Source organism: Amaranthus tricolor, chromosome 15, assembly GCF_026212465.1.
Source record: "Amaranthus tricolor cultivar Red isolate AtriRed21 chromosome 15, ASM2621246v1, whole genome shotgun sequence".
NCBI classification, from domain to species: domain Eukaryota; kingdom Viridiplantae; phylum Streptophyta; class Magnoliopsida; order Caryophyllales; family Amaranthaceae; genus Amaranthus; species Amaranthus tricolor.
The window spans coordinates 406,740-431,820 of NC_080061.1; the positions used below are offsets into that span (position 1 = coordinate 406,740).

Genomic DNA, 25,081 nt, shown 5'->3' on the forward strand with positions numbered 1-25,081 from the left:
GAGAAACATTTTGTTTCTGGTTGTTTTTCTCAATCTCTTAATTTGGAATAGCTTATCCAGCTTTCATTAAGCTTTCAAGGTATCAGAGCAAATCATCATTATGAGTGTACTTGTTTTTCTTTTGTCATCTCGTGTCCTTTTTTCTCCTTTTTTTCTATCTTTATTTTCTTTTTGTAGATGACTCCTCCTTTCTCCTAATTATGATCACCTAAGATCCTTTAGTTGTCTAGCCTTTACCTCTAATGTTAAACTCGCAAGATCAAAGTTTGATGCCAAGGCAAATCCTAGACTCAAACCTGTGACTTGCTACCATATATGAATAATTAATCTCACTTTAATATCACTAAGCTATAATTTTTACATTTGATAATTTATAACTAAGCTATAAATGATAAATTGTACCTTTATGAAGGAAGTTCTCTTGTTTGTATGAAAACCCAAATTATGAATTGTGTGCATGATTGATAATTAGTTTTTGGAAAAATTTAGAGTTAAGACTTATTATTTCTTTGAATTAAGTACCGAGGGTCTCCACTAATTTTCTACTGAGACTGTCTTATTGTGAAATGACTTTAATTAGGTAAAGTCAAACTATTAAAAAAAAAAAAAAACTCTTCCCATGCAATGAGAATCCAGTTCTCAATGTTTTTTAAAATTTTTTTATTGCTAAGTTTTGCATGGGCTAGTTTCACGGTGAGATGGTCTCATACAAGACGGAATGTAGTGTTTCTGCCTTGTGTGATGCGTCCATACGGAGTCTGACATTTCTTATTCAACCAAATCTAATGTTTGTCATCAAAATTTTTTACATTTCTTATTCTACCTCGTGTTCACAGAGAGTTGTCTTTCAAATTGTGATTTACTTCGTTAATGAGAAAATGTTTTTAATTAACCTCGCAGCCTATAATTTATATATTAGGTCCGTTACTGTTCTTATCACTAATAAAATTATTATTTCCACTTTCCAGAGATATTGTTTTTGTGAAAAACATTTTTTTATTCCTATCTCTGCTAATGCTAGTGAGGTTCACAATTTTTTTTAACTGTGTTTTAATGAAGTTTTCCAATGTTGAAAGGAAAGGAAATAAGAAAAATAGAATATTTTGAATTATAAATATATTATTTTATTGAATAAATAAATTTAATGGAAGAAAAGTGTAGATATAAATATTTAAAAAATTTAAAAGAAAATTTGTAGAAAAAATATGAAGATCACAACTTATAAAAAAATATTTTTATAAAGATAATGGGAAACATGTAAGAAAACCATAATGAACATAAAAAATGTTAAAATGAAGTTCATGGAAAAAATATCATATATGGGAAGCATAAATAGTATTAAAATATTAAAATGAGAAATATTTGTTTTTTTTGACTAAAAATTGTGATATAAATAGAAAAATTATTTATGAAAACAACACATAAAACACTATAACTTAGCAAATGAAAACTTTTTTAAGATATGAAACGAATATCTGTTGAGGAAATCTTAGGGGGTGTTTGGAAAATTAGCTTATTGAGCAATTTTAGCTTATTTTGATATAAATAAAGGATTAGGTGGTCAAACCATACTAGTGTTTGGTAAATTAGTATGTAATTCAAACACATTATAATAAACTGCTTACTTGCTAATATGGAGTTAGTGTTATGTTGTGTATTTTTGAGGTAATATTGCCGAAAGCGTTTAGCTTATATTTTGTATAACAACTAATTAAAAAAAAAGATTAAACTGTTGAGATTATTAGAGAAGTGAGAAAAGAGAACTGAATCACACATTTTTAATTATATTTTTCACTCTAGCTTAAAATTAAAAAACAATTACCTCTTGCAATTCAAGTTATAATAATACTTTTCCAATATTTAACACTATATATATATATATATATATATATATATATATATATATATATATATATATATATATATATAGCCACTTATCAAAGCAAAGAATGTTTTCTATTCCAAATCCCATTCATTTCCTAAACTTTTATTTATTCCATTCACTTTAATTAAATCGTTTAGTTCTTAGAGCAAGGAATAAGAATAATGATTTGCTGAAGACAGTGTTGCTAAACTTTTCCAAATTAAATTAGCTACTATAAATTACTAAATCCTAAAACCCAACTAATACCTATTTATTATTACTTCATATAAATATCTCTCTCAGAATTAATTAATCAATCACAAGAGTGATGGCACAAGTGTGGTGAACATAGTGTTGGGTCGTGCATACCAAGAACTGAATCTGACATTGGGATTCAAGGATGATATGCAGATGATGGCTGAAAAGCTCCCGATGATCAATAGCATATTGACTCATGGAAAAATGAAGCTGAGAATATACGTGATTTGATGGCCTATGAGAAGGTCCGACGGGGGTTGGGTTGCAAAATTCCAATCCAAAGAAGGATCCGATTCTTTTTCTCATCATCTAACCCCATAATCGGATAAGTTCACTGAACAAGAGTGGGCAAGAAGGTCAGAGCTTGGCCACTACTGTGGCTAACATGCAAACCCATAATGCTAGTGCTACAGCAACAGCAACAGCAACAAACTCACGATCTACAACAGATAAGAAAATATGTTCAAGTCTCAAATGTTGTAGGAAGACATGCGGATGAAGATGAGTTAGTGAAAAAGTTATGCAACTCTTCTAATCTTCACAATCAACAAATCACTGTGATCGCTCTTGTTGGCATAGGAGGTAATAATTAACTTTCCCCACTTAGCTTTCTTAAATATATTTTCTCCATTTCATACGTGCATAAGCATAATTAAAAATTATAAAAAATTAATTTTATAAAATATGCAATTAGATGATTCAAATAAGATTTTATTTGACTATATTTTTTTACATAGCCACAAATATAAAATAAACATGAACGATAAATAAATTTTTCCGTGTACTTATCCTATAGGCTATTTGCTATAGCATATAGTATATTCACGGGCTTTTTTTCTCGTTAATTATTTTTTCGACCATTGATCGTGACTATTAATATTGTTTATATCTTCTGGACATTAATTTCACTATACATTTCCGCCACCTTAATCGGCTTTTAAATTTTTTCTATTTCACTATGTATTCATCGATATGTCCGAATTATATATGCCTTACCTTTTATTTTATTTAGTGTTTATTGCCTAGTATTATTATAGAGTATTAAGTATCTCATAATAAATAATTAATAATAATTTTAGTAATTTTTAATATAATTACATCTTATATCTTCAAATAATGTGTTTTGATAAGTTTTGTTTGAAGTATTTTGTGACAGTGTATTAAGAACTTATCAGGATCGAGTTTACCTTATTTAATTCAGCAATGATATTGAATTAGATAGATTATAAGTAAAGCTGAAATATGAATTTTATTTAAAAATTTTCAAAACAACTTAAAGAACATATATCTTTCTTAAATTTGTCAATTCCAATGACATAAAATGTTTAGACAAAAAAAGTCATTTCTACAAAATAAACAAAACTCCAAACCACAATTAAAATCATAAATCAAACTTAACAATTAAATTTTCAAATCAACCACAATTACACAAATTTGCCCCAATTCACAATTATAACAAAAAGCAATAAAAAATCTAATAGCCTGAAATAGTTAACAAGCATATATAAATTAGATTAATTGTAACTAATGTGAAAACTTAACAATATTTCAAGTGGTACTTGGAAATTATTAATGGTACCCTTGAGTTTGGTACTTTATCAATAATACTTCTAAGTTTTTTTTTATTAATGGTACCCTTGTATTATTAAGCGTTTTGCAACCATAATCTTTTTTAACTTTTTCCGTCCAAAATCGTTCAAAACCGTTAACTTTCATTCATGTTTTGAATTGAAAAATAAAAGAAAAAGAAAAAAATTAACAATTTTGGACGATTTTTGACGGAAAAAGTTTTAAAAGGTTGCATTATAAACGCTTAATAGTAAGAGGGTACCATTAATAATAAAAAAAAACTTAGGAGTATCACTGATAAAATGTCAAAATTCAGAGGTACCATTAATAATTTCCCTTAACAATATAAACAAGTACTCAATTAACTATAAAATCACCCAAGAATTTTAACATCAGAGTTCAAAATATATTTATAGATATAACATTATATAAAGTAAATTGAATGATTTTCAAAAATAAAAACAATTTTAAATACATAAGAATTTTTGCTAAAAATCCTACAGATTAGTTCTGTTTGTAAATCAGATTTTCCAAAAATTTTCTGTATGCAAGTATAAAACAAAAATTTAACCAAGTGTCATATATTTTAAAAACCAATTCACCTCACAATACAAAATAATTAATAATTAATAATTGATATAATATATTAAAATAGTAGTGATATATAGTTCACATCCTTTTACGCATCTGTATGAGATTACTTTGTTACTTTCAGATTCTTTGTGCTTTCAGTTGTTAACTTTATCAAGCTCAAAATATGTCCCTTTTCAGAATAAGTTCAACGAACAACACCATTCAGTCATCTTATTCTTACACATTTAACAATTAACATAGCTTAATTTTTTATTGTTTAAGTACTTCATTCCATTTCATAATTTTGATTATAAATCCTAAGAGATTGATTAAGGTCTTATTAACAGCTTGACTCTTCTCGTTTTTCGGTTAGTATAGGTTTGAGGTTGTCACCCCAAAAGTTTAGCACTTATAAGCTTGTCAAGTGAATCTCGCCATATCTGCATGATGCCTCAAAAAATTAACTAGAACACACACTCTCATCCTGAACTAGAATGTTCTTGTTCGGGTGATGGTCTATGAGCCAAAAATTAAATAAATATACAAAAAATAAAGTTACCATTAATCAATTAATTAAACAAACACTCAATAATTTATTATTTTTTACTTTCATCATATAAATATATAAGTAAACTTACCATTAATTAATTAAACAAACACTCATTATTTAAAATTTTTTTACTTTCATCATACAAATATATAAGTTGAGAAGGTTAATTTGGCTATAACAAAAGAAAATTAAGACACAGAAGTTTTGTACAAATTATTGAAAATATTGAAAATGAGTTTTTTTTGTAAATCACAATTCACAATGCAATTTTTCTGGATAATTCACAATGGGGGATAGTGAGTTATTTATTTAGTTATTTAGTTACCTTTATAATGCGCTACTTATTTACCTTTATTAACTATGGCCCATTTATAATTTTAATGTGGTTTGTTAGTAGAGGTGTTTTTCTAGACAAGTTGTATGCCATTCACATATCCTTTTACAAGGTCCATTTATTTGGGGATTATTTGAATGTGTGCATTTCTCTTTACCTTTTCTAATTGAAGGGGGTATGAGTATGGTTTGCTTGCTACCTTCCTCCCTCCGGACCTCGAAATGCGCGAGATACTGGATTGATTGCTATGACTATAACAAAGTGGCATAGTACATGATATAACAATTGTTATCGAATTAATTTCGTATATCTGCATTATTACATACTAATATAATGTATGTTACAGGTATGGGCAAAACTGTGTCAGCAAAAAAAGGTTTGAGAGAATGTGCAAGTATAAGCTTATTTTACATACAGAATATGGGTTGTGGTTTCTGAAGATTTCAGTATTACCAAAATTTTCAATGACATGCTTGCGTATGTTGACGAGAGCAAAGGTGGTGGTGGTGAGGAATATGTTATAAGAAAACTTAGAGAAATATTAAGTGGGAAAAGATATTTGTTGGTGCTTGACAATGTCTGGAATACTAAACATGATCTTTTGAGTGCAATGAAAAGTTCATTGGAAAGTATTGACGGTTCCAAGGAAAGCACGATTTTGGCAACAGCTAGAGATAATGTTGTTGCTAACACAATGCAAGCTTCAATCTTTCCATTGTCGAAACTCAAAGATGATAATAGTTGGTCCTTGTTCAAGCAAGTTTCCTTTTCAAACACATCCCAATTGCAAGAGGATGTTTCTACGTTGGAGAGCAGAGCATTGGTCTTAATATTGTGAGCAAATGTAATGGGGTTTTGGCGATTAAAACAATTGGGGGAATCCTGCGTTCCAAAACAAAGGCATGGGAATGGATGGATATTGGAAAAAGTGAGTTATGGAATTTACCGCAAGATGAGGGTGGGGGAATCCTTAAAACTTAGCTTCCACCATTTGCCACATCCATCTTTGAAGAAATGCTTTACTTTATGTACCATTTTTCCGAAGGGTATGAGTTTCAGAACATACCATGTAAAAGATAGATGGATGGCTTTGGGCTTTATCCAACTTGATGACAGAAGCTTAACAAATGTGGAGAAAGAAGACATCGCTGAACAATATTTTGAGTATTTATTGAGCATCTCCTTTTTGATGGTAGATACATTGAACGTACATGGAGAAGTATCTCATTATATTTTGCATGATCTAGAGTATGAACTTGCTAGATCGCTTAATATGCATGAACGCTTTATTTCGGAAGTTGGTAAGGAGGTGAATAATGTTCGCTCGCCACATTCAGCATTTAACAGGGGCGGACAAAAATGTGGATATAACTCCGAATTTTCCATCTATATTCCAACTTCAAAACTTGCACTCTTTAGATATCTTTATGAATCGTCAAGGAAGATTGTTATTGAGACATGTCAAGTACTTGCGTATATTATGTTTGGCTGATACAGGTTTAGAATTGCTACCTAAATCAATCGCCAGATTGAAATGTTTGAAGTTCCTTGATTTGGCTTGTAATCCAGTAACAGTTCTCCCCGAATGGATCACTGAACTATATAACTTACAGAGCTTATATCTTTTTGGGTGTAAATATTTATCAGATTTACCTCGAGGATTGGGAAATCTGGTAAACTTACAACATTTTGGCTTGAGTTTTAATTACTGTCCAGCTGAAGGATTGATTCGACAATTGAGTCATCTTCAGATTCTTCCGGCTCTTCAGTTAAGCGAAGGGGGATTCCAGATTGTTGAGTTAGAAAACTTGCATCACATAAAAAGGGGCTATTTATCAATCAAAGGGCTTCAACTCGTCAAGAGCAAGCAAGACGCTGAAAAGGCTCATTTGTCATCAAAGTTAAGAGTTGAATATTTGTCCTTAGTTTGGGATAATGAAGACAATCACACAAATCATGATGAGATTTTAAAAGCATTGCATCCCAACCCTCATCTTAAGAAGCTTTTGATAAAAGGAACACCAAAATGTTGCACTCCTTCAAAAAATTCAACATGCTGATTGTGGAAAATGCAAGCAATTGCCAACATTGGGAGACTTGCCTTATCTTAAGATAGTAGAGATCACAAAAATAGATAGCTTGAACTTCATAAGTCCAGAGTTGTATTGTGGTGCTGAATCAATATTGCACAATGACATTGAATCAACTGGCAGTAGCGGCTCAAGATCTCAGGAGAAGCCAATGGTGTATTTTCCATTTGTGTATTTGAGAATCTAGAAGACCTTCCCGATTGGATTCAAAATCTTTCATCTCTGGTGATGTTGAGCTTTTTAGGATGCAACAAGTTGAAGAAACTAGCCTCATCGGAAGCAATGGAGCGGCTCTCCAAATTAAAATTTTTGATTATTCGAGATTGCCCCTTGTTCAAGCCCAATGTCTCGGAGCATCAAAAGATTGCACAACTTCATGTTGATATACTTGCACCTTCCACCTCATGATGAGGTACGTTTTGCAATTATTTTTTTCTTTTTATTTAAAATTCTGTTTTATAAATTCAGAAATATTTTACCAACTCTCCTACTTTTTCTTGTAAAATATAAAGTCATACTTTGGAAAATAAATATATCTTTCGCATATAATTTGTCAAATACTATTTGTTATTTTAATTGCATTTTTATTTTTAGTTTTTTATTGTCCTAATTTTCTTCATATCTTTATGACGTCTTAGAAATTTTATTATCAAGAAGTTTGTTTTCTCTTTATTATTAATGATATACCTAATCATAAACGCATCATATGATCATATTAGAAGTGTTCAAATTAGTGGTTTAGGCATACATACCTTATCTTAATTAATTTCTTCCAATCTTCTATAACTATTCAATATATATTATTAATATAATTCTCTAATTAAACTCCAGGTTTTGGAATTTCAGATTGGTGGAGGACCATGCAAGATATAAGAAGCTAGTTTTATAAGTTTGTATTTCTGTACTTTTTCGTGGTTTGATTGTATTATGAACTATTTTAAGGGTGAGGCTTTTCCCCCATTTTTGTGGGGGGTTTTTCCTTCCTTTTATATTTTGTACTTTCATTTATCATTTTATGTGTATTTATTGGTCTGAGGAAAAAAGAAGATAAACTGAATACTTTATATATGGCATAAAGGAGTGAAGTTTCTTTTTTTCATGGATTTTGAGCTAAAAGATTATGTGTGAATAGGTCAAAAGTTTTGTTATACTGACACATCATACAACAAATCTAATTTCGGTTCGGTGGAACATGTATATACTCTTCCTATCCCTCTAAAAAAAGCTCAATTTAATACAAAAAGCTCTCACATATTCAAGTTAAATCGTGTTTTTTGAAAGCGACATAAGGAGTATATGCAGATACCTTGTATAACAAGTCCAATTGTACAAGCGACTCATGCTATAGATGAATAAAGAGGAATGTAAGGAAATGCAATATAAATGTATTTTAGACACGTTATAAATGTTCAATCGCTAGTATTGAGTTAGTTTTATGTTGTTTGTTGTTGAGGTAATATTTTTGAAAGCATATAGGAGATATGCATACCAAATCTAGTTCATGATACAAGTTACAACAATTAATAAAAAAGATTAGGCAATATTAGTGTATTTCATACCGATAGTAAATTATTCACTTGGTTCAATCAAGTTAGTTTTATGTTAATTGTTCTTAATTAAGATGATATTTTTATAAATAAGGACGATTATTTTCAAGCAGTGTCCAGTGTGAGGTAAGAGTCTCATAACTCTTAAATTGTTGTCAAAAGATAGAATTAGAAGTATTATTGGCTTAATGCAACTGAATATGCAAAAATAAATTGCTTGTCCAACTTTTTTTTATTTTTGATGAGTTGGGTGTGCTATTTTTCTCATAATATAGAACTGTGTATCAGTGTATACAAAATATCCAAACAAATAAAATAAGTATCACTTAAAAATTAAAGGCATTGTGAATATTTATCTTTAAGCAAAGAATAATTTCTTAATATTTGCACATACGGAACACACATTTGCTCCAAGCAACCATAATCAACATTCTACAAAGATGGGTATTCCTAAAAAAATCTATCTTCCAAGCCTGCACTATCTAGCACTATAATAGTCGTCAAATAAACCAAGCCTGTTAAACTAAAAAATACAGCCAGAGGAATAATTTACTGTTGGATACAAAATAATTAACTGTTGGGTACGTTATACCGCCTCCAGAAAAGAGATACTATACTAGAGTAATTATGTTAGACTAGCTTTACCCCTTTTGAGATCCCTCTGACGGTGTACCAATGGTTCCAGAACTATTGACGCTACCTGTTGCAGGTTGACTTGATACTTCAGAAGCAACTCTTCGATTGGCCAACAAGACTTGAAGGTTAGGCAATGTTGATGCTTGTGGCACAGCTGGTCTAGAACTAGGAGTTTGTACTGGCAATGCAGCCTGACCCAATTGGTTCAAAGCCTGAGAGTAAGCTTCTCCAGTGAGTGCTCCACGCATTCGGCTAGTGGGTCTCCAATTTTTTTCTGAATGAAAATCAATTAAATTTTCTGTCCTAGAGACAGCCTGAGGTGTTCCTCCAAATTTTGAAGGCGCAGATGGCGGCGTCCTAACAGGTTGCGTCTGGAGAGGCATGGATTGCAGATGTCTCATATGAGATCCTTGTGACGGCAATAAATGGACGGATTGGTATGTGCTTGGAGAGTTGCTAACCCCCACTCTGGGACCTACTCCACGTTGATTATGACTAAGAGGCGATTGCGATGTCCGAGGAAGTTGTGATGAACGCATAAGATGCGGTGGCTGGCTCAAAGTTTGAGGCTTATGCACGTTATGACTAGGATTGGAATGGCTAACAACCTGTAATCAGACACAATTAATAAGGGAAAATGACTTGTAACATACTTGTAAAAGGTTTAAAACAGAACTAAAAGGTAAATTAGTATACACTTCCACATCGTACCGGGGAAATTGAGCGGTTTTGTGTAGAAACAGTGGTCATGTTTGGTACTTGAGGATTAACAAAAGATTGAGAAAGATGTCGTTGCCTTTCAATATTGCTGCCAAAAGAATTACGAAAATGAGTATTTGCATGGCCAACACCCTGTTGAAAAGGAGCAGAAGGTCCGCTCGCTGTAGGTAAGCTCACACTTGGTCTTGAATGCTGCTGCAGATTGGTAGTAGGCCTCTGAACTGGAAGGGCCTGTATGGCAGATGGAACTCTGGTAACGTTTCTAGGTATCGAATGTATAGTGTTTATGATTGCCTGTGAATATAATACAGCATCGGGCAACTGCACATTAGAGGAAGCAGGAGCTGAATGTTGAGAATATGTTGAACTCATAGGATAATTAATGCCTTGGAAGCTATCAGCTTGTCGGTTTAGCACAGGAGAAACGGCATCCTTCAATACAGGAGTCAACATATGATTACCAGTAAAGGTCCCTGAAGTTCCGCCAATCTGTGGCTGAGGCCAAGTGTTATATGTAGCAGAGCTAGAGTTGCACACTACTGCTCGGGGAGATGTGCCACTAACAGTTTGTGCGGAAGACTGTTGAAGCAGTTCGATAGTACTCCCAGATACTGGCAGTTGGTTTAAATTTGAAGGAAGAAATTGGCCCTGAACGTTGGCATGGAGTACAGGCTTTATGTCTACTGGCTCACATTGATCAGTGTCCATCACCTCGTCTTCTCCAGTTAGGTCGAGTATATTGGGAAGATCATCCAATCTGACCGGAGATTCCTCCAACTCAAGCCCTTCCAGCTGGTTAGCTGAAGTTTTATTCTGTGACTCATCCATACGTTTATCGCTAGAAGCAGCTGTCCATGAACCATCTACAGAAATCATCACCTCAGAAACATTTTCCCCGATATCTTTTAGGGCCTAAAAACACATCAAAACAATAAAAATATTAGTAGTACAGTAAAAATGCTTGCATGAATTATCCTAATTTTATATTTACTTGCCTTGACCATCTTCTGATCAACACGAAGATCAGAGAAACACACAGACTGATTACAACTTGGACAGCGCCAGACTGGTCGATTATTGTTCATTTCAACATAATTGCTCAAGTCAAAACACTGCATTAAAGGAAGAGCAGTATAATATTTAGAAGAGGAGTAGAAAACAACAGAAGAGTAAACTTTGCATTATCGAGTAGTTGTGCTTATTGATAATCCCATAAACTCCGCCCGCCACATGAAAAAACCAAGCAAAAGAAAGAAACATTTTTATAGGTAATATACTCTCTCCTATTCAAATCAAATGTCTACTTGTTTGATTTACTTCATTCTTACTTAATAAGTCAAAACATAGTCAAGGGGATCTTGTTTGATTTATTTCAATGCAAACTTTATTTGTATATCAAATTTTTATAATTATTTTGGATTAGAAAGTAGGCAGAAGAAAAGGGAAGGCTAGATGAGAATTAAACCCATAACCTTACCTGCAAAAGTGGTACTTGCCCCGACCGAGATAAAACCCGATTCTCAATTTTTTAAAATTAATAATTATGCACAATTAGAGATAGTTCTTAAAGCCAAATTTTTGTTCAATCAACATTGTGCCAGTTATAACAATATTTTCACATCTTAACTGATAATTTTTTAACAGTGAAAACAAACATTAAAAAATGTTCCAAACATCTGAAAGAGAAGCTGCCTTTTTAGTTTATAAAATACAAAATATTTTCTATGATGTGCAAAACTATAAAAGGTAAATCCTCTTATAAAAATACAAGCATGAAAAGATGTACATTTCATAAAATTACATGCTTTAGGACACATAAAAATAGTAACCTGATAATGCTTGCACAAGTTCCCTTTCACCGGTGTTGTGATGCGTGTTTTACTGCAAACAACGAAACAAAATAATATAAAACAATTACAAGTACTAATGCAGTCAGATTATGTTCAAATTTATAGGAAAGGAAAAAGAAAACTCCCGCGCCTCTGCTGCTCCACAAATTCATAATTCAATGACATGGATCATGATCACGGGTAAAAAAGGGACTATAAAGAAACTTAAACCTAGCCAATAAAATGTATTGGAAGTAAAATTGAGAAGAGGATTATTAGTTTCCATCACACAGCCAACGCCTGACAAAGATTTGACATGGAAAAAGTTCCAAACACAGGGAGAATGCAATGACATACCCAGATACACATACAACTATGATCAGAGAAAGTACTGTTTTTTATCCTACAAGACGAAAAATATAGCCCAAAGATATTTTATTGATAGATATCCAAATAGTACTTGATCTATCTCTTGCATTAAGATCCAAAATTCAAGTATAACACAAAAAATGCATGTACTACGCCTATGACTGCATCTCCTCCAAAACATTGATCAAAGCAGCATCTGAAATTTAAATGAAGGAAACTAGAAGCACAATATTAAAAAGAAATTGAAAACAAGAAACGAAAGTTACCTTATGGGACAATTGAGACTAACTCGTGACGGCCCTTCGACAAGCTCAGAATCTGACAACAGGATAATGGCAAAAGTGAGAACTGAGAAAGAAATTAGAAAAGCAATTAAATATCTAACCACTTAAGAAATCTTGCACAACATATAATCCTCAAAAGCACATATATACTTTATTGACAAACTCCATCACCTAGTCACCAGAAAAAGAGGAGGAAAAGAACAACCTATTCTTGTTCCAGAAACTTCCTCCCCAATCTCCAGATTAACATTCCGAAACTTTGTTTTCCAAACACCATATTAATGTTCTTATGAAAATTTCCTTCATTCTACAATTGATCAAAATATTATATAAAAAGGAACCCATCATATGAAGCTTTTGTTCCGGAAACTCCAATGGCACGTTAGTCATCGTTTATTTTTTCCAATTTTTAAACTTGTTTATTTTTAAAATCATCATGTTCCAACAAATTAAAATTATAAGTCATACATTATATGACTTCGCAAATAAACCAAAAACTGAAAACCGCAGTATTACTGAATGGGCCCTAAACTAACGTTTTGCGTTATTGTTACCATTCCCCATATCAATTCATATTTTCTTTGTAGTAACATTGCAGCAAAATCACAACAAACTGAAAATACAGACTCAAAAATTATAATAGCTTTTTAGCAAACTTGTATGCTCGTGTTTAAAGATCAAAAAATATACCAAAATTTGCGCAAATACATGACAATCCCACGTGCTTTAACTTTAAGCGGTGATATGGATATAAACCAACAAATGTAAAGGATAGGGGATCTGTAAAGTAAGTGTCACATGTTACAAAAATGGTGATGTAACAACACAGGAGGTTATGGTGGCGATGACATCAACAACTTAAATTGTTAACGATTGGTGTCGTTCACATGAAATAACAAATTAGCAATCGTCCACGTGAATTATGAGCTATGTTTTGTTGGATGTCCCCACTATTTAGAATATGAACCCGTTATTTAAATGATACACTTTATGTGATTCCTTTCTTTTTCAACTAAATAGTGTCTTTACTTGTTTCATTTTTGTTAAAGTGACATTTTATATAATTCGTCTTACTCCAACGTAATTGACCCCTTGTAACTTCAATTCTTATCCTCATCATTCTAACTTAGCATTTAGCCCTTCTCTCCAGTCTCATATCCTAATGGTCATAAATTAACATGCATCAAAGCACATCTCTGTAGAACAACCAAATTTCTCATCTAGAACCGTTTCGAAAGAAAAGGGCTAAGCATCAAACCATGATAAAGTCTAATGAAATTGAAAAATCCTTTGTTGACCGTCCACATACCCTAAAAATTGTCATTGCTACTCGATACATATCATACACTAAATGTATTTCCGGAAACACCCTTCTTTGTTAGTGTACACAAAAGTACATCTCTTGTTACCTTGGCTTGTCGTATGTCTTTTCCAAGTTACTAAAAAACATGTGCATGTCCTTTTTTTAGCTATATATCTATATTACTCCATCATTTAATTCCATTGTAGATCTTCAAGTCATATACAATCTTCATTCTTGTAATCTTATCATTCTTCCAGCACACCTCTACTCATACTTAATTGATTGTTAATCAACAATAACACCAACTCCATTCACATTTATATCTTACCCCAAACACCACTAATTATAATCCTATCTTTTCAACTATTGTTTTAGCCCTAATCCCATAACTCTAACCCTTTTTGTCTCTTGTAGGCATAAAATATTAGAAAAAATTTATAAAACTTACAAAAATTGAAATTTAAAAAAAAAAAAACTCCTTTGGGAAACAAAAGTAAAGCTTCAAGTGAAAAGAAATCCTTAAGCCAATAAGTTTGGCCCCATTAAATCTTAATATAGGCTGCACAAGCTACAGACAGCTTTCTTTCTCCTCCAAAAATAAAGAAAACAAGACAAGAAGAGCAGTTGAAGCTTATTAACATTTAATTTGCAACACATGAAGGAACCGAAACACTAAGCCCATGTAGTTGCACTTATTCTTAAACACGTTTGGTTTCAGGGTGTTAATGAGCAATTCATGAGGATAAAGGGTGATACCTGAGCTGAACGTAGCAGCAGAAACAGGCTGCTCATAATCCGGTGGAATTGGCAGACTAGAAGATGGTATAGTGCTCATTACAGCAATGATAATAATGTAATCACCTTTACATCAAAAAGGCACCAATTCAGATGCCACTTCAAAAACTATTTTTTAAAAAACAGTAAAAGAAAATTATGCGCTCTCAGGTGTCAACAGGAAATACCATTAGATTGACCCACCACTTGAAGGAGATTTATTCCATATTTAAGGTACTTACTGACCACAGTTGGGAGCTGAGGTGTAGAATCCTAAACAAAAACCCACTTCATAAAGCATACATGGACAAAAGCAGACAGTAATATCAATTAGATTAAATTGCCAAGGATTAATTACAAACCATACAAACAGAGTTTCTACGTTCCACAGCAATGCCATTAAGCAAGATACTGCACAGAGCCATACAGAGATACAATTATGTGAGAAAATAGGGAAGCTTAGAAGACAAATGGGAGTATGGGACTTGAGGAGAAGCATACATACTTAAGTTTTTGAGGAGTTATAACACATGATGAAGTGTTTAAGTTGTCTTTTGAAGCCACGAACAGATACTGTGGCACAAGTCAAAAAACATCAGTTTCTTTACAGTATATTAAAGGTAGGAGAAGAAAAGGCAAAAGAAAATTAAATAAAAGGCAATGAAATAAAAAGAAACAATATCAAAGTTTTAATTCCATTATATGGGATCACCTACATGAACCAACATCAATTAACATGAGATCGTTGATAACAAAAAATATACTTTATCTGGGTCAATACGACACAAAAACAATGCCAAAACCTCTATCTCAATTCTAAAGATACATGAATCAAAATAAATTAACGTAAGAGTGTTTTTCTAACAAAGAATATACTTCATTCAGCCGAAGAACCAATCTACAACTAAAAAAAATATTATTTTCAACAATCCTACACATTATCTACATCCTTTACTCATTCTTATTTTGTATACTCTTTCAAATCCCAATTATCCATGTCATTCTGTACTCGTGTTATCCAGGCCATTTTTGTCTATAGGTCTATTTCTAAAGTTGTTGGCTAAATTGACAAACTAAAAAAATTGGCTAATAAGCCGTTGTTCAAGCCAGCTAGAATGAAAGTGTTTGGTAAAATTGATTATTGATTGTTGCCAGTTCATCATGGTTACATTTTCTCAGAACGCACAGAATTCACCATTCTTTAGATTTCATCGTTTATCCTCTCACCTGTGATTTGTGAATCAAATTTTTAGTGCCTAAAGCATTGTTAGAGATATTGAAATTCTGGTAACCCGTTCACCATTTAACCAACTATTTAGATATGATTTACAATTGCAAAATTCACTTGACTAGATAAACATAATAAATATATTAAGATTATTTAAACATGGTTTAGAACACTCTTAATCAATTGTAGATGCAAGAGTCTCTAGATAAACAGAGTAAAATCAGTTTACTAACATTTTACCAAATCCAAACAAACAGTTGAGAAGTTTATTTGAAAATCAAGTCATTTCACAAGTGGTCATTTACACAACAAAGAACATAATAGAATAAAGTAAAAGATCATACTAGTCTTTCGCCTTTTGAAATATTGATATCCCTCGAGATGTGAAAGTCAACCAAATGAATTCCCTTACCTGCCTGAACGACAAAGATAAGAAATATCCAATATTCAAGATGAGAAAAATTCTGAGCTAATCTTGATGAAGTATTGTGAAATAAACTATGACTGGAAAATAGACCAGACACCTTTTACCCAAAGTGATGGAGCAGTGTGTAGGAATACAAGCCTACCTCAACTTCAACAGAAGCAATAATGCTGCCTAATTTATATCGTGGATAATACCTACATATATAAAGAAACAAAAATAAATTAATTTAGACTAAAAAGGAAAAAAACAACAAAAAAAAAAAAAAACTCAACTAGTGCAAAGAACATCCAGTCAAACCAATGCATGCAATGAGACTGAATTTATCAAATAAAAAATAGACGAGCTAGAAGGCTATCAAAGCTAAGAAAATATTTTAAATGCGTAGTATACTTGTATTCATTTTTAGTGGAGCTAAAATTTTTTAATTTTTCAGTTTTGGATTAAATATAGGACTGAATAAAGTGATAGTCTTTGTTCGTAACAATCTCTCACCATAATTTATTTTAATTCATGTTGGCAACCTTATATTATCATTAATAATTTGGAATTAAGGCTTCGACATCGTCGTGATTTTGGATTATAATGTAGTAAAATGGTTCATTAAATCCTATGCCCTTCTTATTTATGAAGTTACAAAGTTACAGATGTTGTTTTACTTTTATATCAAGGATCTTTCAGCAAGAAGCTCTCTGTTTTTACTAGAATAAAGTGTATGCATTTGACCCCCCTCGCAAAACCCCACCTAGGTGGGAACTGGGAACATGATAGGAGCGTAGGTGGGATCCTAGGTAAGTAGGTATATTGATGGGAGCCACTTAATAGCATTAATATAATGGAATCTTGAATTTCGTGATAAAATTAATCAAGAAAACATATGAGAAAACAATGTCAAATATCAACAATATTTTTACTGCGCTTTCACTACAATTTGGGCGAGCATTACATTGTCCTCACATGCAACAGATGGACGAATTGGAAATATAATAGAGAGCCATCATTTGGGGATAAGTAACTTAATGGCATTAATATAATAGAATCTTGTGTTTGGTGATATACTTAATCAAGAAAACATACAAGAAAACAATGTCAAATATCAACAATATATTCACAACACTTTCTCTACAACTTAGACAAGCATTACATTGTCCTCTCAAACAATAGATGAACGAAAAATACAAATATAATAAGAGCTATAATTTGGGGATAAGTAACTTCTTGAAGATTATATACACAGTTAATCAAAGGCGAGAGCAAAATAAATGGGGGCCAAGATTAAGTTCCCACACCTAAATGTAAATGCATCAAGGGAGTAGGCATGAGCTCCACCCTGCCCAAACAAAGATCCACAATTGGTGACACTATTTCATTCCTTCCCTTCACTTGCACATGTAGAAGTGTATACAACCAAATTAGTGAAAATCATTGGTCCAAAAATATCCACCAATTTAGTCAGAGAGCTATGAAGAAGATGGGCTGGGACAGTAATAAGCTGTGAGTGTTGCAAATTTGTTGCAGGGATATTTTATACTATGGAACAAGGATATGTTAAAGTTTCAAACTAAGCCTCACATTGGTCAGAAATTAGACATAAATGGTGATATATCAACTCCCCAGAAAGTAAAGGGAATGACAAGTCTTCAAATAAAATGAAAACCACAAATTGTGGCTTCATCTCCTCAAAGACCCTCAATATTCAGAATTTATTGATACAATTTTCCGAAAGGGTTAGCTTTAATTATCTAAACTGTTCACAAGCCTTCCCTTTCATGAACCCAGCCACACAACTCTATACTTGGCAACTCAAAAGAAGATCCAAATAAAAAAAAATGGGACCAAACAATCACGAATATCAAATAACAATGATGATTTTGCATTTGCTAAATTTTCAAAATTCATCTCAGTCTTTCCTTTATTTCAAAAACTGGACTTCTCGCATTCCACTTTTAGACATACATAATGTCACGAGCTTCACTATCAAAAGTAAGAAAAAGCAGCCTTCTATGAGAGAAACACAGCATTAAAAAATTACCTGGAAATAATAGTAGAAACAGTTGGCAAAAAACTACAAATTTCAGTGTTAACGTTTTTTTCGGTGACAAAACTCCTTGCAACCTACAAGAAGAACAAGTACATGTTAAGAGAATACCAAAGGCATGAATTTAGAATAAAAACATTTTATCACACAAAAACCAAGCTCGTGAATGAGCTACATAGTCCCACCTCATCTGCAAGTGTCAACAATTCTTCAGTATCCTTGGCAGTGAACCAATTAAGTTTGCAGGCATTCTGTGACCAAACAAAAACAAAAACAGAAAAAAAGCATGATTGAGAAAATGCTCAACACATATTGATTTAGCAATTATAGCTTGTAATCATGCAAGAAGCACACAGGTATATGAATGAAACACTCCCTAAATTTTATAATATTAAATAAGGTCATTTGTAAATTCATCCGCATAAAAGGAGCTTAGGTCTTCTTAAACGAACTTTCATTCTAATTTGCTCCCGATATGAAACTCAAGATAAATCAATTGACCTTAATTTTTAAAAAGCGCATGTCGCTCTAATGGTCAAAGGGTCCCAAGTGCCTAGCCTCCAGTCAAAGGCGCTAGCTTTTGAGCGTAAGGCGGCCCAAAATCCTGAAAATTAAAATTAAAATACTAACGAGCTTAGAAAAAATCCAGAACAAAAGAAAGGAAATGAAAAAGAAAAGAAGAGAAGTAAAGAAGCAAAAACATATGTGAAGGTTATTCACTATGTTACTTGCACTCGGGTACGGGTATCGGATAAGGGTGTGGATCCTAGTGTCCGGTACGACAATTTTAATATTCTAAGATACGTGGACACCGTCCTATCATTGGATACGGGTACGAGGGTACGCAAATTAAATTTAAAAGCAATAGGAATAGCAATAACAGTAACACTAACAATAACAATAACAATAATAATAAAGAAAGGAAAAATAAGAAAACAAAACAGAAAAAAAAAAAAAAAAAAAAAAAAAAAAAAAAAAAGCAACTGATGGGATTATGACAAAAGGAAAAAACAAAAGAAAAAACTTTAAATTGATTTTTGGGCTTAAAATATAAATAGCCCAAAGGCTAAAGCCAAAGGTATTTACAAACCCTACTTCTAACATTGTTAGTACTTTTATTTTCAAAGCTCATTTATTTCCATCATTCTCTTTTTCCCTCTCTTTTTTCACATGACAAACTGTAAAGGTAATATATTTTCAAACCCTACCCCACCTCCACCTTCTTTTCTTCACCTGTTAAACTCCACCTCCTTCAATGGTGATTAAAACGCCAATAGGTAAATTTTAATCTTCTGTCTTTTTTCTTTTATGTTTTCTCCTTGATTTCTCTTTTCTAAGTCTTTTATCTATTTAGATTGTTGATTTCATCAACTGCACCGTACCCATGTGCAATCCGACATACCGGACACGTATTCGGCGCCAGTATCCGTATTGGTCGTACCGGACACCGGTGAGCCGACAAAAACAGAGTGTCGAGTAACATAGATTGTTAACATCAAATGATCAAATAATCTTTTTCTGAGGCTAAGACCAAAAAGCACTCTACGCCCTAAAGCGCTTTGGGACGCTTGATTTTAGGCGGTAAAAATTGTTCTGAAGCACTCGCCCTCACTTAGCGCTAAACACATGGACCACCGGAGGCGCTAGCCTTAGGCACGTCTAGGAGAGCTTTTTAAAACTAAGGAAATGACATAAAAATAAGTTTATGACTTAAAGTCAATCATTATAAATTACAATTACATACAGGCCTAAAATGCAAGGAACAACGGAAGATGTTCAAAAAACAATAGCATATGTATATGGGTCTTTGAGTTCCGAATTTTTATTACTCATAAAAAATGGTTGATAAGATTCATTATCTGAAATCTAATTTTATAAAAACTAGTGATTAGAAAATTTCGTAGAAGTATTAACGAAATACAAACAAAGTTAATTTCTAATACATGTATTCTAACAAGCAATTTCTTTGCCCCTTTGAACTTTTGTAATTGTTTAAAAGACGGGCATTGTTAGAGTATTCAAAATAAAGGATCATCGTAAAACTTTGTGCTTGTCAATTGTTACTAGGTAAGCCCTTATCCTTTATAATTTGAAGGTGCACAAAAGAACCCACTATAAATCTTGTAACAAGATAATTGTTTTGCATCATGAAAACACATGTTGATGCAACATAGTAACAAACGTATACTCAAGGTTATCAAGATCAAATCGACAATGGGATAAGATCAAATCTGTGGGATAGGATTGCAGGTATGATCCTATAAATAAACTTAAATGAGCGAAAAAATATAATCCTTAGTAATAAATATTCATTTTAAAGGTTTAAAAGTGTGATATAAAGTATGTTAAACTTAATTTTTAATAAATGATATAGAAAAATTGTAACACACCCGAATTTCCTCCCATCCTTCACGATTTTTGGTTTCGTTTAAGGAGTTGGAAATGTTCTTGTCACATCCTCAGTTTTTAATAGAGATGTTGCCGAAATTTCCACTCACTCACCTTTATAGTTAATCTTTAACGTTTATTTAAATTCTTTTCCTTTTCTTTTTATGTAACACCCGAATTTCCTCCCGTCCTTCACGATTTTTGGTTTCGTTTAAAGGGTTGGAAACTCAGGGATGTTACATAAATATTCAATAATTAGTTTAAAACATCATATTTTATAAATGATATTCAACTTCATTTTTGATAAATAGAAATTATGAAATATTTTTAGACATAAGTATGTATGTGAAAAATGGTGCATTAGAAAAATCAAATTCTGATTGAGATTAAGTTTAGTGGATCAAATTGTAAGATCATAGAATCTTGTTATGATCCTATCACTCAAATTTTTATTCCAACCCAACATCACAATACTACCAATGATCAGGATTGCTCAACTATTTTTGAATCGTACATTCATACATCAGAATCAAGATTTTAATAACAACAAACATACCTTTACAGAGATCATAAGCGCCATAATAGCTGGTTGCAGATTATGGTCCTTTCTGCTACACACCTAATTATTTAAATTTAAAAATCAATTCAAAAGTGAAATAAAAAATCACAATGCCATCAAATATTAGGGTGAAGATCAAAAAAGTTAAAAGGACACATTAAGACGGATAAACAACATCATCACTGAGTTCACCATTTTCAAAACTGGTGGCAACTTTGAAGCATGGGACGGCACCTCATTGTTTGCAAGTCCATAGTCTATTCCCCTGCATTTCATAATAAAACCCAAGAGAACGATCAAACCATGAAGTGAGTTTTTGACACATTAACTAAATGTTATTATGTATACTTTGTGCGGGTAACACGGTTTAATTCAACTAAAATTAAGTGTTTGAAAACCAATGGAAACTTGTAACAAAAGAATTATGTCTGGAATAGAAGGTTTTGTATCTTACAAATCGTCATAAGCAACTACTGTTGAACGGTAGTAATGGTATAATAACACAGAGAATTGGGATATTGTTAGATAAATTGAGAAATCCCACGTTACATATCAGACAATATGTTGCATATAGTCCAAGATTTAAAATACAGCTGTAAAATGAAAAAACCCCACTACAAATGCATAATGGTTCAGTCCAAATGTATCTACCATGCAGAAATCACTGATATATGTCAGCGCTGATCGATATCATACACAAATTACTGCAAGTATTCAACAAAATGACAGAGGAACCAAGGGCTACAATGAGTCAATGACAAAGTAAGCAGCTATATTAGCAACTACAAAAGCTTATGATGAAAAACAAAAAGGATCGCGTGATGAAGTTTTTTAGATTACAATTGCTATGGCAAGCTCATAAACAACTCAGATTATGGACATGTTCTCAACTGGATTTTGTGTTGAATCAAACAAAACTCATAAGTACTTGAAATGTGTTAGAAAACTCGCTATTAAACTAAACTTATCAGTATTGAACTCAATTGAATTGAATTAAATACCAACAAGTCGAAAAGTGCAGGCTATTAACCTATATTACTAAAGATAAGTGGATTAAATAAAGAACATAACCAAGATTGCTTGCCTTAAACAATGTGCGCAAGCGCCTCCTAGAACATTCTGCTTATGTCGGAAAGCTTCATCTACCATATCATCCAGCTTACTAACACACATTACACACCAAACACACATCAATTCCTACTCCCACTTTCATAATGATATTACTATTGGCAATGACGTTTCTAGACATGTTACTATCAATGGTGAATTCACATGGACTTATAAATATATCTTTTATGCCTCCAACATTCCACCAAAAGAAATTAATAGGCAAATTGAGAACATAACACATCAACACCAAATCATTAAATACAAACCACAAATAAACCACTAAATCCAAACCATTGTATGGGTTCCTCAAGTCCGTTGGGCGATGGGCTTGGTTTAAAGGCATTGGTTAGTGTTTGAGGACAATATACACAAAGATGGAGTTTAGGAGCATTCAACAGGAGTCGAAGAAAAGTAAACATGGGCTCAAAATCTCACACGAGAGTTGGACGTTCCAACGAGGAAAAGAACAAAGCAAGGGACATATGCTCGACATTGAAAGAGGCTACTGGAACGAGCATGTACTACTCGAATGAGCAAAAGCCTAGTTTAGCTTCTAGACTTGTTTCAAGAGTTCATTTGCGGAGAATTCTTAGTTTTAAAAAGTGTGCCTCTATCAAGCTTTGGAAAATTCGCTTTTATTAGTCTAGGCTTGGCGCTTTTGTGCACCTTTTGCACTTTTTGTGCACTTCATTCACTTTACGCACTTTTGGTTTCTAATGGAAGAAAATGGTTTTTAGTAATTTGTCATATAACAATTAGACAAAAAAATTTTGTCACTTTGAAAAGAGAAAAGAAAGATTCTCTTGTTTACGAAGAAAGAAAAAGAAGGGGAAAATAAATACTTCTATTTGCTTACAAGTATACAACTTTGTGACCATCACTCTCTAGCCTCCATACAGCTAGGTAAAATCCTTTTTTTTCCTTTTTCAATCCTCTTTGTAGATTCTTCATTTTTTTTTTAATCTTTTTGATTTTTCATCTTTTTTCCTTCTCTTATGGCATCTTCGATTCATAATCTTCTAGTTTTCCTTTTTTTTCAATTTTCCTTTTCTTGAATAACAAGCCTACTGTTTCTTGTCAAAAAATTACTTCATTTTTCTCCTTTCAATTCTCTCTTCTATTTATGTCTCTTCTGACTTCTATATGTTCCTGTTATTTTCTTATATTTTTTTATTTCTCTCTACTTTTAGTTACAACTGGACAGAACAATTAGACAGGTTGTTCTAACACACAGATTTAAGAGTCCGCTTGCGCTATTTTGCACTATATTAGTAAACTTACACAATGATAATGAATGTGCTTTGATCTTGATGCCAATATAATATGAACATAATTTTTCCAAGTATGTTAGAATTGTTTTATAAGCTTTTGAGTCAAAAGGTGCACCTCGCCGTGGGCCTTGCGCCTAGGCTCCAAGACCTTTTAGCACCTCTGAGTGCCTTGCGCTATTTAAAACTAGGGCGAATTTGTTTTGCTCTATAATTCTAGTAAACTAGAGTTACATTTAGTAAAAATGAACCCAATCAACCTCCATTATCAAAAAAGCTCAGTGAGACAAGAAATAAAGCTTTTATTTAAAATTGAAAGAACTTATATAAGAAACTCTAGCCTCAAAAAAAATCAAAAGTTAGTAATTTCTTTGCTTTTATTCATTTAATATGAGGTCCTTGAGCTCAAGCACTTCAAGTTTGATCATTAATCAATACAAGTAGCAGTTAAGAAAGATGTATCCCTAATTGGGTAAACCTCTCCTTATAACTTGCACTATATATCCTCAAGGCTCTACGCCTCTACCACCAATCTTAATCTTGCAATAGACTTCCACAATGTTATTTTCTCTTTAGAAACCAAGTTCTCAACACCAATTCACAACACAAACCATAATCAAACAAACAAAAACCAACGTTAACAGTTTACACCAATATCTATTATCAACCCCCGAATTTTCCTCACCAAACAAACAACAAATTTCACAATATCAATATATCATACACAATACAAATTAAAAAATAAACGTTTAAACCTCATCCTACAAAATACATTCAGAATTCAGGTTCAATAATCCCAAATTATAGCAAATAAAATAGAAAAAAAAAATAGGGCTTTAAAGTGAAAAACCTTGCAAGAGAGAGACAAAGTCCAAGAAATCGATCTGGTTGGTCGAAGCTTTTGGCACACATTGCAAGCTGATCAGCAACAGCAATAATACGGCATGAATTAATCTCAAGTGCTAATTGAATTTGATTGTTTTTCCTCCCTGAAACGCCGTCGTTTCCCGGTACCGGTATTACACTATTCGCAGCGCTCATTGCAAATTTGCAACCCTCAGACTATCTCTCTCTAAAACTCCTTCAATTTCTCTTTCTACAATGAATTTGTTGGAGAAAATGTTTTGAGTTCTGGTTTTCGAGTGTGATTAAAAAAAAAAAAAAAAAAAAAAAAAGAATGCCGTTATTGGGTGTGGTAGGGTGTATGGAAGAGGAATTGTTGGAGAATGTTTTCGTTTATTTGATTAGTGATTAGTTAATCTAATGGGTGGTATTTGTAATGGGCTGTAAGACAAAAATGGGTGGGGTAGGGTTTTAGACTTGATTTTTTCCCTATTTTTGAATGTGGCGCTATGGATTTATCATG

The 25,081-nt window shown here is 32.5% G+C and overlaps 2 protein-coding genes across 3 annotated transcripts; one reads left to right on the plus strand and one right to left on the minus strand.

The window, feature by feature from the left end:
* Positions 1 to 2,017: 2,017 nt before the first annotated feature.
* LOC130801498 (putative disease resistance protein RGA1) lies at positions 2,018 to 8,337 on the plus strand. Its single transcript, XM_057665362.1, has 3 exons — positions 2,018 to 2,704; positions 5,495 to 7,650; positions 8,070 to 8,337. Exon 2 carries the CDS (start codon positions 6,465 to 6,467, stop codon positions 7,206 to 7,208), a length of 744 nt encoding a protein of 247 aa, XP_057521345.1. The 5' UTR covers positions 2,018 to 2,704; positions 5,495 to 6,464; the 3' UTR covers positions 7,209 to 7,650; positions 8,070 to 8,337.
* A 660-nt stretch (positions 8,338 to 8,997) lies between these two features.
* Positions 8,998 to 24,914, minus strand: LOC130801499 (E4 SUMO-protein ligase PIAL2-like). 2 transcript variants are annotated; one of them, XM_057665363.1, is made up of 17 exons: positions 24,566 to 24,914; positions 22,422 to 22,499; positions 21,530 to 21,602; positions 21,335 to 21,397; positions 18,576 to 18,641; positions 18,385 to 18,467; positions 16,498 to 16,549; positions 16,273 to 16,344; positions 15,206 to 15,273; positions 15,063 to 15,111; positions 14,889 to 14,973; positions 14,683 to 14,787; positions 12,606 to 12,657; positions 11,971 to 12,022; positions 11,137 to 11,253; positions 10,133 to 11,053; positions 8,998 to 10,029 (listed from the first exon to the last, which is right to left on the minus strand). In XM_057665363.1, exons 1-17 carry the CDS (start codon positions 24,754 to 24,756, stop codon positions 9,427 to 9,429), a joined length of 2,730 nt encoding a protein of 909 aa, XP_057521346.1. In that variant the 5' UTR covers positions 24,757 to 24,914; the 3' UTR covers positions 8,998 to 9,426. The 2 variants fall into 2 exon arrangements, with proteins under 2 accessions (XP_057521346.1, XP_057521347.1); XM_057665364.1 differs by lacking the exon at positions 22,422 to 22,499 and having other exon boundaries at positions 9,006 to 10,029; positions 24,566 to 24,898.
* Between the last annotated feature and the right edge of the window lie 167 nt (positions 24,915 to 25,081).